Source organism: Salvelinus sp. IW2-2015, linkage group LG37, assembly GCF_002910315.2.
Source record: "Salvelinus sp. IW2-2015 linkage group LG37, ASM291031v2, whole genome shotgun sequence".
In the NCBI taxonomy this organism is placed as follows: domain Eukaryota; kingdom Metazoa; phylum Chordata; class Actinopteri; order Salmoniformes; family Salmonidae; genus Salvelinus; species Salvelinus sp. IW2-2015.
In genome coordinates this window covers 9,952,209-9,967,612 of record NC_036876.1, presented here as the reverse complement: position 1 = coordinate 9,967,612, position 15,404 = coordinate 9,952,209, and the positions used below count along the sequence as shown (strand labels likewise).

The 15,404-nt window shown below is 42.3% G+C and overlaps 1 protein-coding gene and 1 long non-coding RNA gene across 3 annotated transcripts in view; one reads left to right on the top strand and one right to left on the bottom strand.

The window, feature by feature from the left end:
• The window catches only part of LOC111960444 (rap1 GTPase-GDP dissociation stimulator 1-like), a 51,545-nt gene that overhangs the window by 16,561 nt on the left and 19,580 nt on the right, over window positions 1–15,404 (top strand). The window contains exons 4-7 of one of the 2 annotated variants that reach the window (XM_023982442.2): window positions 5,167–5,292; window positions 8,912–9,058; window positions 14,556–14,684; window positions 15,137–15,262. In XM_023982442.2, the coding sequence (XP_023838210.1) occupies window positions 5,167–5,292; window positions 8,912–9,058; window positions 14,556–14,684; window positions 15,137–15,262 (528 nt within the window). The remainder of the gene's footprint in view (window positions 1–5,166; window positions 5,293–8,911; window positions 9,059–14,555; window positions 14,685–15,136; window positions 15,263–15,404) is intronic. The other variant, XM_070437950.1, reaches the window with a different exon arrangement.
• On the bottom strand, window positions 1,695–5,203 carry LOC111960466 (uncharacterized). Its single transcript, XR_002876848.2, has 4 exons — window positions 5,133–5,203; window positions 4,794–4,851; window positions 4,528–4,569; window positions 1,695–1,940 (listed from the first exon to the last, which is right to left on the bottom strand). It is a non-coding gene; the product is annotated as an uncharacterized lncRNA (long non-coding RNA).

The following is a 15,404-nucleotide window of genomic DNA, read 5'->3' as shown; positions in this document are numbered from 1 at the left end:
AAGTTGTGCTGGACTGTTAAAGTCTAAAAATATAGATTAATTTATCTGGTCAATATGTCTTATGTGAAAATGTGATTGTATTTTAATGTTTAAGGACTCAAAGATATCCTAATAAAATCAAATCAGGTGAGTGGAACTGGGTGTTTTATTGCTGTTAGCGATATCTCTGAAAATGATCCGTTATGCATGTGCAACATTGTTGCATTTAAACTTTAGATCACTAGTTASTTTGTGTGCTAAAAATGATCAAGATGTTTGCAAGGGGAAGTATTAGTTGTACATTTCGATTGAGAAATGCATAGCCTGTTTAAAAAAAAAAAAAGTATTCTTATGATTAGGGCTTATGTCAGAGTGAATGGGTTGCTCATTCTTCATCCTCATGCTGTGTGTGACGGTCTTTATCAGCCTGTGTGTTTTACAAAAAGTGCCCAGTCCTATATGACGTGCACTAGTATTACGGTCGCTGTCCTTTCAGCATTACGAGCCCGTCACATCCTTTGTCTCTGTTGCTTTTGATCAAGGTTTTTTTTCCAGATCAAAAGGGGGTTTAGGTGGTGGGCGTGGCTGGATTGTAGAGAGAATATTAGAGGCCCACATCTTGGCGGCGTAAAGACATTTTTGCAATGAGGTCCTTTATCTACTTCTGCAGTGGGGTCAACTTTTGGATAACATTTTTAGGTCTCTGCATGCAGTTTGAAGGAAGTTGCTAACTAGCGTTAGCGCAGTGACAAAGTCTATGGGTATATTGTGCTAACACTAGTTAGCATTGGCTACCTTCATGCCAATTTTCTCCATGGAGCTGAGAATGTTGCTGTTTTATAGCAAATTTCCTGCAATTCTATGCATTTTGCCATGGCTAATGCTGTGTTTGGATCAAACAATCTATACTTTCAGTTCTAGCTTTTTATTTGTGATTTTAAGTAAAAAAAAGATGGACCTCTTTTCTACATACTTTGTATCTAGTTTAAGTTCACATTGAAAGGGATTTTCAATCCTGAAAATGTGTCAAAGGCATACCAAGAAAATCCCTGGATAGTGTGATGGTGTTAGGTTACCATACTGTGTAAGCAGTGTTGGTAGTGTTATGATATAATGGATGGTCAGTCATTGCATCCATAGCTCTATGAATTTGAGAGTGGTTACGTTTCTGAAGCCCCTTCCCACCGAAACAAGGGCATGGAAATGCTTGGTTTGAAGCTGTAATCAGAAGTTTAAAGGTTGTATCATTTCAGTCAGTAGTTTTGAAAGTAGTGCTCAAGGCAAAACGAGTCCCTGGAGTTTTTTTWATCTTTTTCTTTTGGCAGTTTGTATGTACAATATTTAAATACTTAGGATCCTGGACTGCGTCTTTAATCGAGACCGCACGGCATCACCTTTCTTTATGGTCCATTCGGAGTGGTAGGAGGGGGAAGTTTCACCTAGACACTGATCATGGGTCATTTTGTGGATTTTGGCCAAAATGGAAACCATTTATATCTTTGTCCAGAATGTAAGGAAGTTGGAGGCAGTTGCACAAGCCAATTCTAATTAGCGTTAGGGTAATGACTGGAAGTCTATTGTATCGGCTAGCATGCAGAAGAGAGTGCAATGACTGGAAGTCTCTGGGTAACGCTAGTTAGTGTCCCGAACCAGCTCGTAGCCCGTCAAAAAAAAAAAAGAGACAACGTGAAGATCAAGGAATAACAAATATATTTATTAACTAAAGTAAACTATAAACAAGTAACAATGGTGTATTGTAAGTGAGTGGTTGCATACATTGATGTGATAATGAGGGGTGTTGAGGGGCCAAAGCAAACAGCTACAAAATGCCACAATCAAAATCCAACAGTGTCTGTGTGGAGACTCCTCAATGAATGGGGGAAAAGGTGCATTTATCCCCAGGACACACCCGGGCCCAGTTGTGTCACATTTCGCTGACGACGGCTCCGCCCACCGACATCCTAATGAGGAAAACGAGAGCAAAGAAAATCCGGCAGACAGAGTGAGAGGGTCGTCACACACACACCTTCCCATAAAACCCGGGGACCACCAATGACCCTGGAACACCACACCAACCAAACACAATACTGCCCCAGCCCACCTCGTCCTCCCCAGACCTCAGCAACCTTTGCGCAAAACAACCTTTAAGAGGAACGATAACAAGAACAGAAGGGAACAGACTGGAGTGACAGAACAGGACAGCAAAATAAACAGTGGCCCATCACATGACTCTTCTAATGTGGGGTCAGCCCGTGGCTCCTTGATTAGATCAGAGCAGGGCATAGAAACCAGAATAACAGGGTAAGTATTGACAGATTTCTTTAACATCGTCATTAGCCGGTGCAGTGACCAGGTCACCACAGCTCACGGAATGCAACGCTCAGAACACCTCTGGGGAAACTCTCATCGGGAATCCCTACAAGTGACGGTTTAGAGGAACCCACTAGAGATGGACACGACAGGCCATACACGCTCACCAGCCAAGTGACGAAAGGTAAACAATCTGGGTCAGTTGGGACTTTCACATGCCCCTGGGCATGAAACAGTGTGACACGACTGAACAAATGTGGGACAGGCACTGCTAACGCCGTAGGCTTAGGTTTAACGTTMGCGCGAGTACTGAATTTACCCTTAGCCCCGAGAACAGGACATTCGTTTTTCCAATGACCTGAACCATGACAGTAGTTACTCTTGACTAAAGTCAGCTTTACCACGGGAGCCAGGCTCAACATTCGATGAAACTCTGCTCATAAACTAGTGGGCGAACACCAAATCTCGCCAGGCGTCCCCACTCACTCCGAATATGGGGCCCTGCAAAGACACTTTTCTGAGTCAAAACATACTCATCCGCCAAAACCGCAGCTTCAGAGACAGTCTTCACTTTTCGTTCATGTACGTGGCTATACGATCAGGGATTGTATCCTTAAATTGCTCTAGCATAATCAGATCACACAGCTCATGGAAAGTCATAACCGCAGAAGYGGTACACCAGCAATTAAACTGAAGATAACTCACGCAAACTCAACATGAGTCTGTATCAGCCTTTTTTAAAGTTCTAAATCGTTGGCGGTAAGCATCAGGAACCAATTCGTAAATCTGTAACAGCCATTTTAACCTTAGTAGAGCTGACACTGTCGGCTACACTAAGAGCTAAATATGCTTCCTGCGCTTTACCAGTCAACACTAACATTAAAGTGCTATCAGAATCAGGCCAACTCCTAGCGTCAGCAACGAAAAGAACATCTCAGGGTCCTTCTCATTACATTTTGGCAACAGATGTGTCTGGGACTTGACCGAGAGAGGAGCGACCCCTACAGTAGGTACATCTGGGTCACTTTCCCAGAGCAAACTCCAGAGAGCTTTCCTTCCCTAACCAACTCTAGCCACCCTTGTTGCAGCTTGATTTTTGCACTCTCCAAATTCTGTTTAAATTCCAATTGCTTTTCATATTTAAAACAAGTTAAACTCGAGCATGATCGTGTTAACACCCACTCCCAAATCCACTCATGCTCTAGTTTAGCTTGCTCATGCCCTAGTTGTAACAAAAGCAGTTCTTTCTGTTGTTCAAAAGACGGACTACTAGGGCTAACAGAGCGGCCATTAGCCCTAGYAAGATCGGAGCGGCCATTAACTTCTAGTATACCACACTCCATCAGATTGGCATTCAATATCAACCTAACAGAATTGAAGACTAATTTCAACCTGGTCGTGATCAGCGATCTTCAACAGCTGTTCTTTAGTACATCATTCTAACAGTTCCTCTGAACACGTATGAACTAGTGTACATTACACATCAGTCACTACTAAAAATAATCTCACTCTTCCCCTCTGCTGAACACACCACAACAAGAGAAGCACCAATCACATTGGGCACCACAGGAGAGAGATCAGATATAAGGAACTTCCCCCAAATCCTACAATAACTCCACCCTAGTCTCCGTGCAGATTCGCAGTGGGTAATTATGCACTGTAGCCCGTTGTCATGGAAAATCCCACTGGCTTGGAAAAACACCCCAGCTCACTGGCTGTTTCCCCCCAAGCCACGGATGTGCCCACGAGACCACTGCTCAGTCCACAGACACCACACAAAAATAAACAAAATAACCATGCCCAACGTATTCCAAAGTGGAACACGTCGCTAAGCCTAACAGGGGAAAAGACAGGCTATAGCTCCGGGTAGTAAGTGTCACTACCCTGCCCAAATCTCCCACTGAGGTACACAGCAGATTGTACTCTCCTCAGACCGATGTCCCAACAGCAAGTAGAGCAAGAGTTTCCAATCTGGGCAGGGACCTGGAAACTAACCAATGTTACTCTATCCAACGCAGTACACAACCATCTATCCACCGCAGTGGTAAATTTACCAAAAAAACAAAGGCAACCAACACTGGGCCTACTAAGCAGCGCAAAAACAACAAAAAACTGTCACAAGGCACTATACCGCACCTATAAGACTTTGCAGTGAATACCAACCAAAGTGCATCTCAAATAGCATTAACCCATCATAATGCAACAAAATAATATCCACCAAAATGTCTAGGAACCAACCTTATAATCCCAGATGAGCCCCCACTTGTCACGAACAGGCTCCTAAAAAAGGAGACAACGTGGAGCTCAAGGAATAACAAAATATATTTATTAACTAAAGTAACCTATAAACAAGTAACAATGGTGCAAGTGAGTGGTTGCATACATTGATGTGATAATGAGGGGCCAAAACAGACACAAAATGCCACAGCCAAAATCCAACAGTGTGTCTGCATGGCGCGAGCCTCATTAATGAATGGGAAGGTGTATTTATCGTCAGGACATACCCGAACCCAGGTGTGTCCCATTTCGCTGACGATCCTCCCGGCTCCGCCCACCGACATCCTAATAAGGAAAACGAGCAATGAGAAAGAATTCGGCAGACAGAGTGGGAGGGTCGTCACATTAGCAATTGCACTAGCGCTAGTTAGCAGCTTCCTTCAAACTGCACACAGAGCCATAAAAGTGCTATCCACAAGTTCATCTGACTCTGGGAAAGTAGATAAAGGGCCTCATTGCCAAAATCCTGAAGTATCCCTTTAAGATTAGGATTGTGGTTAGGATTGTGGGGAAGGGAAGCAGATCCTAGATCTGTACCTAGGGGAAACTTCACTCTCAAGCTTAACTGCTATTCCTGCCTGTGCTTCGTCTCCCCTCCAGAGTTCATGCGTAGCCCCTGTGTGGAGGCGGGCCTCATCCCCCCCCTTGTGCAGCTGCTCCACTCCAAGGACCACGAGGTGCTGCTGCAGACAGGCCGTGCCCTAGGCAACATCTGCTACGACAGCCGTAAGTACACCCTGTCATAGGTTTCCCTTACACTTTTCTCACCGGGTGGAAAAGGACCCGGGATCGGTGTCAATGGGTTCCACCATCAACATTTTCACACACAAAAAAAAAAAAATTATATACATTTTTTTACATGGGGAGGTCACTTTATTAGGAGGGGGGTTATCTTGCCTAGGTGTAATTGTAGAGGAAGTATTGAAGTGCCTTTACTTGACAACTGTCCCCCCCTCTGCTCTCCCTGAGGAGGTGCCTTACATCTTGGGGAATACTGGTGTCAGCAGAATCCGAACCGGCTATTAGCAATATCTGCTCTTTTGTATGGCATTGATATGTTGAAAATCGGTTTAGTCTTAGGTCATCATAATGGGATATTGACTAGCCTGTTTCACAAGTGGGAAATACTCTGGTGATAATTTGGAATACTCTGGCCATAAAGGGCCAAAAGTATCTGAAAATACTGGCTCTACTGTGAGATGACTATAGTATTCCATGGTTCTACCCGAAAGTCAATGTGAAATCCATAATTTTTCATCTGAGTAGCAAAAGCTTCGCTAAGCAGCTCCAATATAACACTATTCAGGTATTCTGTTCTGTCCATTTTAATAGGCGCCAGAGTGACTGCCCATCCCCTGTCAGTCTGGGGAACTAGTCAGCCCTGAGTTCCTGCTGAGAGCAGCACTTCTTTCCCCAGACAGACTTTGAAGGTGAGGGTGTCCGTCACACAAAGATAAAACTGCTTACAATCACTTCCCCCAATGCCTCTAGAACGGGTGTCAAACATACAGATCCGGCCCGTAAGGGTGTTCTTTCTGGTTTGAGTAAAACATTTTTGGGTTACGGGAAGTGTAGAAATTAGAATGGACCTACATTCATATCGTTTTTTTGACTGTGTCCAGCTCGTTAAATAATCACCAAAATGAAAGCTAGACAGTCAGGGAGCATCAAATTCAAACAACTATGGATAGAGGACAAYTTTTTTTTAAATCYTGACGGCGAGGAAATATAACCAAATTTCAGTTGGACCCTCCAGACCTCGTTGGAGACCAAATGCGGCCGTCGCATCAAAAAAGTAACTAGAATAAAGATTTAGGTTAATTAATCAAGCCTTGTCGTGAATACATTTAAGGGGAAAATGTGTTGCGTTGAGGCCTTAATGGCAGCTATTGTTTCTGTTGCATTGTTTCTCCCATCACTGAAAGGTGAGACGTCTAAGGTTTGATAGGATCATAAAGAGTGTAAGAGCATAGTGGCAGAAACGTGTGTTTCAGTCGGAGCTGCAGCTGTTTTCAACTCTTAACGGGGGCACCACTGAAGAAATCAGTTTAGAAGGAGTCTGTAGTTGTTCGGTATTGGCCCTTTTTCAAAATGTAATTACCACAAGACAAACTGACCGCTTCAACTGCCAATCGTTGTGCATTCAAACAACTTCCAGACCTAGCAGCAGAAAAACAGTACCAGCATTTTGTCCATCAATGGCAACCAGATTCCATGCAATTTGTTTAGTCCCTCCCTTGCTTTCTCTGCTTTGTTTCTCCTACAACTCTCTCTCTCCCCCTCCCTGCCCATCTCTCTTTCGCTCTCTCACCTCTTTTCTTTTCCTAAATCTTCATCTACCACTTCCTCTGCAAGCTATGCAGCTGCGCGCTCCAGACATTCTTATTTTGTCCGCCATCATTAAGCACACACTGTATAATGTGTCAATATGTTCCTGTGTTAAAACAACTAATGCAGACAATAATATACTGACAAGGCCCATACTGTAACACTTCCTCTGCTAGCTACGTCCCAGACATCCCCATTTCGTCTGCCATCATCAAGCACACACTTTATTATGTGTCGATATGTTCCCGTGTCGGCTAACACAATTCAGATATACTTTTTTTAACCTTTTATGTCTAACATTAGTGTACTGTCACATGATGGTGCTACCATGAGAGCACATGGCCTCCCTATGTCTATGGTCTATCTTGCTACATTATCTCTTGGCACATCAAGCAGTCCTGGTCTACAGTACGTGTGGTGTCTGCAGGCAAAGGTGATGTCCTTAAAGTTTAACCCCTATCCTCAGGAGCACCAACTAATCCCCCCTTTTTTTGTTGTTGACCCAACTAACATTGTTGACAACATTTTTAACCCTTTAGTGAGGTTCATTTGATGTTCTATAAATATGACACAGGCTAATTGTATCCAAAATCATGTAAAAATAATCATATACTGAACAAAAATCCAAACCCAACATGTAAAGTGTTGGTCCCATGTTTCGTTTTAGAGGATTTGACAGTACGTCCAACCGGCCTCACAACCGCAGGCCACGTGAAACCACACCAGCCCAAGACCTCCACATCCAGCTTCTTCACCTGCGGGATCGTCTGAGGGGGGATGGAGGGGGGGGCAGTGCTGAGGAGTATTTCTGTCTGTAATAAAACCCTTTTGTGGGGAAAACTCATTCTGATTGGGTAGGCCAGGCTGCCAAGTGGATAGGCCTGGCTGCCAAGTGGGTAGGTATATGCCCTCCCAGGCCTACCCATGGCTGCACCCCTGCCCAGTCATGTAAAATCCATAGATTAGGGCCTAATGAATTTATTTCAATTGACTCAGTTATGTAAAATCCATAGATTAGGGCCTAATGAATTTATTTCAATTGACTGATTTCCTTATATGAACTGTAACTCACTAAAATCTTTGAAATTGTTGCATTTTTWATTTGGTTTAGCATATATTTGCATGGCTGTAGTAGATTGCTATGTTGAGCAGAGCAGTGTCCTAAAAATGTACTGTGGTCTGTAGTAATATGGTGCTAATTAAGGCCACTCAATGAGGCGTCTGCTAAAAACGATTTCATAAAAACAGACTGGAGTCACTGAGTGTGACAACTTCAATTCCCATGGTCCCTAGGCTGTCTGGTCTTCAGTTCCCAAGATGCAGGATTTTTTTATTGCACAAAGCGAACAGACTTATTCTCTATTCAATCCAGCTGGGATTCAGTCACTCAACCACCATACGTTTGCTGTTCACAGTCATGCTCATATGCATAACCTGTCTCCATTACTTCTGTAGTACGGTTGTCTCTTCCACTCATAACCACACTGTATTAGAATTTGACCATGAATCTGGAAGCATCTACCTGTGATGTAAATCAATTAGCATTCAAGGTCATTTGGATTTATTTTTAACTAATTGGCTTCATCAGCACTGTCACTCAATTTGTCTACACTTCAGACTGATAGCCACAAGCGCACCAATACATTTTGAGGTTTGGGGTGGGGTTAACCAAAACAAACTGCAAAACGCACAATATGTAATTTCATGTCTCCGAGCTATGTGCAACAGGTATTAGCTTGGGTTATGGTGCGATTTAATTTCTAGTTAGCTGCCTCAAGTAATTTTTTGTTTTGCCTCWCCTTTTTCACGTTATGATTCATTATTATAATTATTATTTACGGCTGTATTTCTATAGCATGTGTTATTTACTTATGTGATTTTGTGTATTTTTTTATTTATTTTTACTGCTTGCTTAACTTTCTCTCCCTTTTTTTAATAGATTTTTTCCCCCAGGTTGGTTGTTGTGATTGTGATTTTTCTTCTTTTTTGATTTCCCCCTGACCTCTTTGTTTTGCAGATGAGGGCAGGAGTGCAGTTGACCTGGCGGGAGGGGCTCAGATAGTAGCTGGACACATAAAGTCACTGTCCCAAAATACTGACCCGGACAATGCGAAGCTCTTGACTGTCTTTTGTGGCATGCTGATGAACTATAGCAATGATAATGGTAATGACCAACTCCCCCCGGGTAAACTACATTAACCAAACTAAACAGAGTAAACRTTTTTAAGAATGAATCTACTTTGGCAGTGTCGGTGACTGTTCTAGACGTTATGTTGACACCTTTTATCCAGTCTTAAAGTGATAGTTCACTTTAATATGAACGTTTGTGTGATTTTATTTTAAAAAATCCGACATTTATGTAGTCTATTGACGAGATGAGTCCACGTTCCACGTCATCTGTTGGGTTGATTCAGCTATATGCCTCAAATCTAAATCAGTTGGTAACATGGGCACAGTCTAATTTCAAACTATTAGACTGTGCCTATATTTTCATTTAACTGGATCTTCTCATTAGATGGCATGGGGGCATGGATTCATATCAACTGCTATTGAGGTCTGAAAATGTCTGCCGAATTTTGATTTTGAAGTGAACTGTCTTTTAAAGGCCCAGTCAAATTATATTTTGCTGTGTTTTTAAATACATTTCCACACTTTGAGGTTGGAATAGTACTGGCGAATAGGGAAAATTATGCTAATGCCCTTTTAGTGTAACAGCTGTTTTGGTGGGTTGGAGTTTTGCCTGCCTGGTGACATTACCAGGCGGTAAATTAGTTAATAGGTCATTATCAATAAAACATTACAATATGGTGCAGAGCGTTCGATTTGGCTCCTGAGGGGCAAGGAGACTCCCAGCTCCACTAAAACCATTGACCACTATGTGCCGTTTTAAATGTTAACTATTTGTTTGTAATCTCATCACCTCTTGAACAGCATAGTCAGAACTACAAATTTCCGATTATTTCATGCTAAACAATTGTGCACATTTTTTGCTCTATCATCAGAGATGTACAGCAAGTAACTGCATGCTTTTTATGATCAGTAAACATCAGTTGATCATGTATTTTCCGATTTTGTGAGCGTAACCTATCCATTTGGCATGTAGCTAGCTAGCTAAGCAAACAATGTGTCATTTAAATTGCCTCATCAGAGATTAGGCTTTTGGAAAGAGCTTGACATCGGCCAGTCCTCGTACTGGAAGTTATTAGTCGGACTACTGTCATCACCACTATAGATGGCAAAGCAAACTATTTGGATATAGCAATCTAGTTTATCCCCTGAAAGTTAGCTCGTTAACTAGCCATATTGACATGATCTGTTATTAGCTAGCTAGCCAGTTTGACGTGGTCCATCAATCAATGTATTCTATCATGTCTGTCAGCAGCAATCGTGATTAAACACTCTTAAAAACAATGTTGAAAAGGGGATCGTGTTAACTAACTTCGCTAGGTAGCTTGCAAAATAAACATCATTAGATGACAGTAAATCGGCAAATGCGCCCCTCTGCTCTTTGACTGACAGACAGCCCACAAAGCATGGGAAATTTACCTAAACCACTCATACTTGTCACGTCTAGTTTTATTTTATATCACTGAAATATCCAATTAATGRTGGCCAATTATTTAGAGTTATTGTGTAGCTACCCTTGGGGCGRCAGGTAGCCTAGTGGTGTTGGGCCAGTAACCGAAAGGTTGCTAGATCGAATCCCTGAGCTGACAAGGTAAAAATCGGTCGTTCTGCCCCTGAACAAGACCGTGAACTGTTTTACATGGAATAATCGGACATGTGTAGTTCTGACTATGTTCTTCAATAGGTGATGATATTAGAACCAAATAGTTAACATTTATTTAACATTGCTTTAAAACGGCACACAGTTGTCAATGGTTTTAGAGGAGCTGAGGATCCTCTTGCCCCCCAGCATGCAAATTGAACCATKCTGCACCTTGTTGTGGAGTCTTATTGATATAGACCAACAAGAAAGAGTTCCAAACCTCTCTGCTAATAACAGCTAGTTTTCCGKTTTCCCCTCCCCACCCAGACCACTCCCAGTCCTAGCAAAATTCTTGCTTGAGAAATTTCTCATTGTTAAGAAGCAATTTTTGTTTTTGACCATTTCATTGAAAACAATCACAGTGAGGTATTTAACGGTCAGTCACCCAGAAATGATTTGATATTGAGATACAAACAGCTGCATTGGACCTTTAAGTCATTGTCACTCTCTCTAGCCTATATGTTAGCCAGTGTTCAAGTTTATGCTACTCAGCCGTTACTCACTATGGTGACAGGAGGTAGCGGTGCAAGAGCATATGTGTGCCTTGGAGAGTGGTCTGTCCATTGCTTTCTGTTGTGTCCTGCTTGAGCTCTTAGTAATTTTCCTCTTAAAGTACTGACGGCTTGTCTTGTAGTTGGGGGTGTCCCTCCTTAGCTTATGCTGTAGCCATTTCTCTGTCCCCCTTACACGTCACTCTCCGGTTTGTAATTAGATTGTCTATTCTCCCACAACCTTCCTTGCAGAGCCTTTATAGTCTATCCAGGTGCGAGGTCCCGAGTAATCAATAATGTTCACTTCTGCTGTCAACCTTCAAAAACCCTTTTTCTAGTTTAATTAGGCTTCTTCCCAAATGGCACCCTGTTTAGTGCACTTCTTTTCACCAGAGAATAGGGTGCCATTTGGGAACAAATCAAATTGTATTAGTCACATGCGCCGAATACAACAGGTGTAGACCTTACAGTTAAAATGTTACTTACGAGCCCCTAACCAATGATGCAGTTTCAAAAAGATACGGATAAGAATAAGAGATAAAAGTAACAAGTAATTAAAGAGCAGCAGTAAAATAACAATAGCGAGACTATATACAGGGGGGTACCGATACAATGTGAGGGGGCACCGGTTAGTTGAGGTAGTATGTACATGTAGGTAGAGTTATTAAAGTGACTATGCATAGATGGATGTATAGATTCACTATTCACATGAACACATTGTTTAGCACCCTTTAACTGTGGTAGCTAAGTAACTAGTCTTGTTATAATGATGTAACATTTTCTTTTGCAAGTTACTGTACATGTACAACCCTAACACCTTTAAAGTTAGTAGAAAATGTAACTGCCATGGAACCCTCAGCCTCTTCTAATTGGACTATAGAAAGTTGAGTTGTTGTCTTGGTTGGACTGTTGGTTCACCAGGAGTGTATTCACTAGGAAGCAAATGGGCAGAAACAGAGAGAGATCTCTCTGAATTTGTCTAATTAGAAACTTGTTTTCATTGCAAACCACTCTCTGTTGCAAAATGTTTTGCTAAGGTTTGCATTAATGAATCTTTCCAAGGTTGGTTAGTGGTTTAGAGAGAGGGATGCTCACGAGTGTTTACACCCCTGAGGTTCCACGACGTACTGCTGCTCTCTGAATCTTGTAAATAATTAATTAATGGCCCAAGTTTTTTTCTCCTCCGTCGGCAAGATGCGGAACAGTAATTACTTTTCGATCTATCGCCTCTCCCGTACGATCCCCGACCAGTCCAAGGTCACTCACCAAAATAGACTGAGGAAAAATAAATGCTTACGAAAACATGGCGTTCAGGGGAGGCACATGCGACAGCTCAAAATGTACCCCTCAGGCTCTCAATGTCAAATTTCTCTTTCCCACAATTAAACATGGAGCTAAGTGGATTTTCTCTCCATAACCCAATGATCTGCGATCCAATCATCAGACATTAAACAGTGCTGCGATTACTCAGTAGAAATATATTTATTAGAACGGACATCCCCATTCAAGTCAATGTTCCGTGATGAGTAGAATTATATTTATATGATGATTACACTGTCTTCTGCTTTATAGCGGTGCTACTTCCGGTGGCACCAACGTTTATCCCCAGCCGCCAAGCACCACTATCAGGGTACTAAATGAAACCACTTCACGGGGCTCAGCAAAGCCTCAAGTCAAATCCCATTTAAAATATCTCACACATATGTTTTCTCTCAATTATGGTTATTTATGGACTAATCTGTTTAGCTTTGAGTAAGGCCATTTTTCGCCGCTCCATGGAAAGGATGCTTGAGAAAACAGGACGGAAACACTTGACTTCATATAGCCTCTAGACCAGGRGTCGGCAAACTATGGCCTTGCCCATGAGTTCATTCAATCCAGCCCATTGGAGGGGGGAATTATTGTTTTGGGTCAAAAAACACCCCAGTCCAAACTTGAACATCGTGAATGTTCTGTTTGACATATGTGAGTTATAATCAAACACACTTGAACATCTTGAATGTTCTGTTTGACTTATGTGAGTTCTAATCAAACACACGTGAACATCTTAAACTAGATAGAAAGTATGATAACCGTCCTATATATTTTCAAATAACTGACCTGTTTCTGGCCCGCGAATTGATTCTGACAAACAAATCGGTAAAACAAAAATAGTTCTGATCGGCTAGTTGATAATAGTGCATACAATTACTACATGCGCTACACGTTCTTGGAACTGTAAAGAGAGGAGAGCGACCACAGTCTTGTCCTCTACCCTGGGCTACGGCATCTAACGCGTCAGAGTAATGGAGTTGATCCACTCTGCGCATCGCGGGCCGGAGCATTTTGCAATTACACCATGCAAATGAGTTTCTGCGGCCGCCAGCGGCCCGCTCCCTTCAGCTGGCTGTTTGTAAACTGTCACCACAGCTAATATAACCTTCACTAGTATTTATAGAAGGTCCGCACATCCAATGGTTTTTACAGCGGCTGTGCAAATTGACAATTATTTCTACAAGGCCTTGTTTGACATTCCCTAACAAATAGAAATCGAGATTTTGTAAATGTTATTTTATTTTTTGTAGATTTGGGTCATGATAACTTTGTGACCAAAGTTGGTTTATGTTTCTGGAGTTCGCTCGCCTCCAGTAGGCCTGTGGTTGTGTCGAGGCGTAATGTGGATTATGGTTAATGTTTTGAAAGAATAACAAACCTCGCTTGTATTTCAGCGAGGACCCTCGTTAATTCACCATTAATCATCATTAATCATCTTCAATTCAAGATGATAACKTTTTATCAATTGGTTACTTCCTTCCTCACTCACTCGCTTTCCCTCCCTTTCTCCTTATACCCTTTTATCTATATATTTTTGTCTTTAAAATGTGCTTATTCATTCATTTTAGTCCCTTTTTACTTCTCTCCCCCCCCCTCCCCCCACCCCTTTACCATCCTTCCTCTCTCTTCATCCATCCGTCCTTTGTCATCTGTTTGTTTGTCAGTGTCGGTCATCTTTTAAAATCAACTTAACCCACTCTTTCTCCTATCTCTCCTCTATAGGCGCTAGCTCCTCTAGCTGGTTTTCCAGAGCTCACTATACCCAGGGAAATACATCTGCTCTCTGACATACTGTACATGACATGGACCTTAATGACAATATATAGATAGTCTACATTATGCAAATAGAAAACAACTGTGCAGATTTCTTTGTTTGTTTGCAGCAACTCCTTTCCCTTTTTATAAATTGCCTTTGCCTGTATACCTCCCTTTTGGCTTGTTACACCTTTAAACACACACACACAGACAGACAAAAAAAAAAGACCCCCCCCCCCCCCCACCACTGGCCTTATTGTAATTTCAACTCCCAATCTCTAGATGGCAGTGCTCATATCTTCCCTTTGTTATTCCCCCTGTGTCCTCTCCAGACTCCTTGCAGGCCCAGCTGATCAACATGGGAGTGATCCCCACCCTGGTGAAGTTGCTGGGCCTCCACTCTGACAACACAGCCCTCACAGAGATGTGCCTCATTGCCTTCGGAAACCTTGCCGAGCTCGGTGAGTATGCCTACCATAGATGTAGAATTCTAATTCTATGGGTACACACATCAGAACACTGTTGATCTGCTATTCTGGTTGCGGTTCAGCTTTTCTACAATACTGTCTGGGATTTTGAGCATAAACCTACCATCGATTTGTAATCCAAGATACCATACCATATCGGCATAGATAACAAGAGTACCATATATTTTTTATCTTGCCGTATGATTCAAAACTGTCAACCCTAGTAGGAAGTTGAACGGTGACTTGCTTCACATTTTTTGTCATATATAAACCAGGGACAGAACTGATTCTGTCTTCGCAGAACAGTATCTGTCTTCGCTAGCTAGCCTGGTGCTAACTCTGCGATCGTTATGATGATGAATAAACACGGGGAAGATTCCGTTGAATCCCAAACAGACTGGACCAGTCATGTCATCTTGATTGAACTTTTTCTTCCCTCTCTGCAGAGTCCAGTAAGGAACAGTTTGCCTCCACGAACATCGCCGAGGAGCTGGTGCGTCTGTTCCAGAGGCAAGCGGAGCACGAGAAGAAGGAGATGATCTTTGAGGTCCTGGCTCCACTCGCTGAGAACGGTAATTCAATACAACTTTATTTATCCCTACAGAGGTGATTAAGACGGGCAAGTCGGGTTACAATTATCAAATGTCAACCTATAATACAGTAGGCGGAAATTATTTTCCGATCCACATACTGTTGTCAGGGGAATTGTGATGT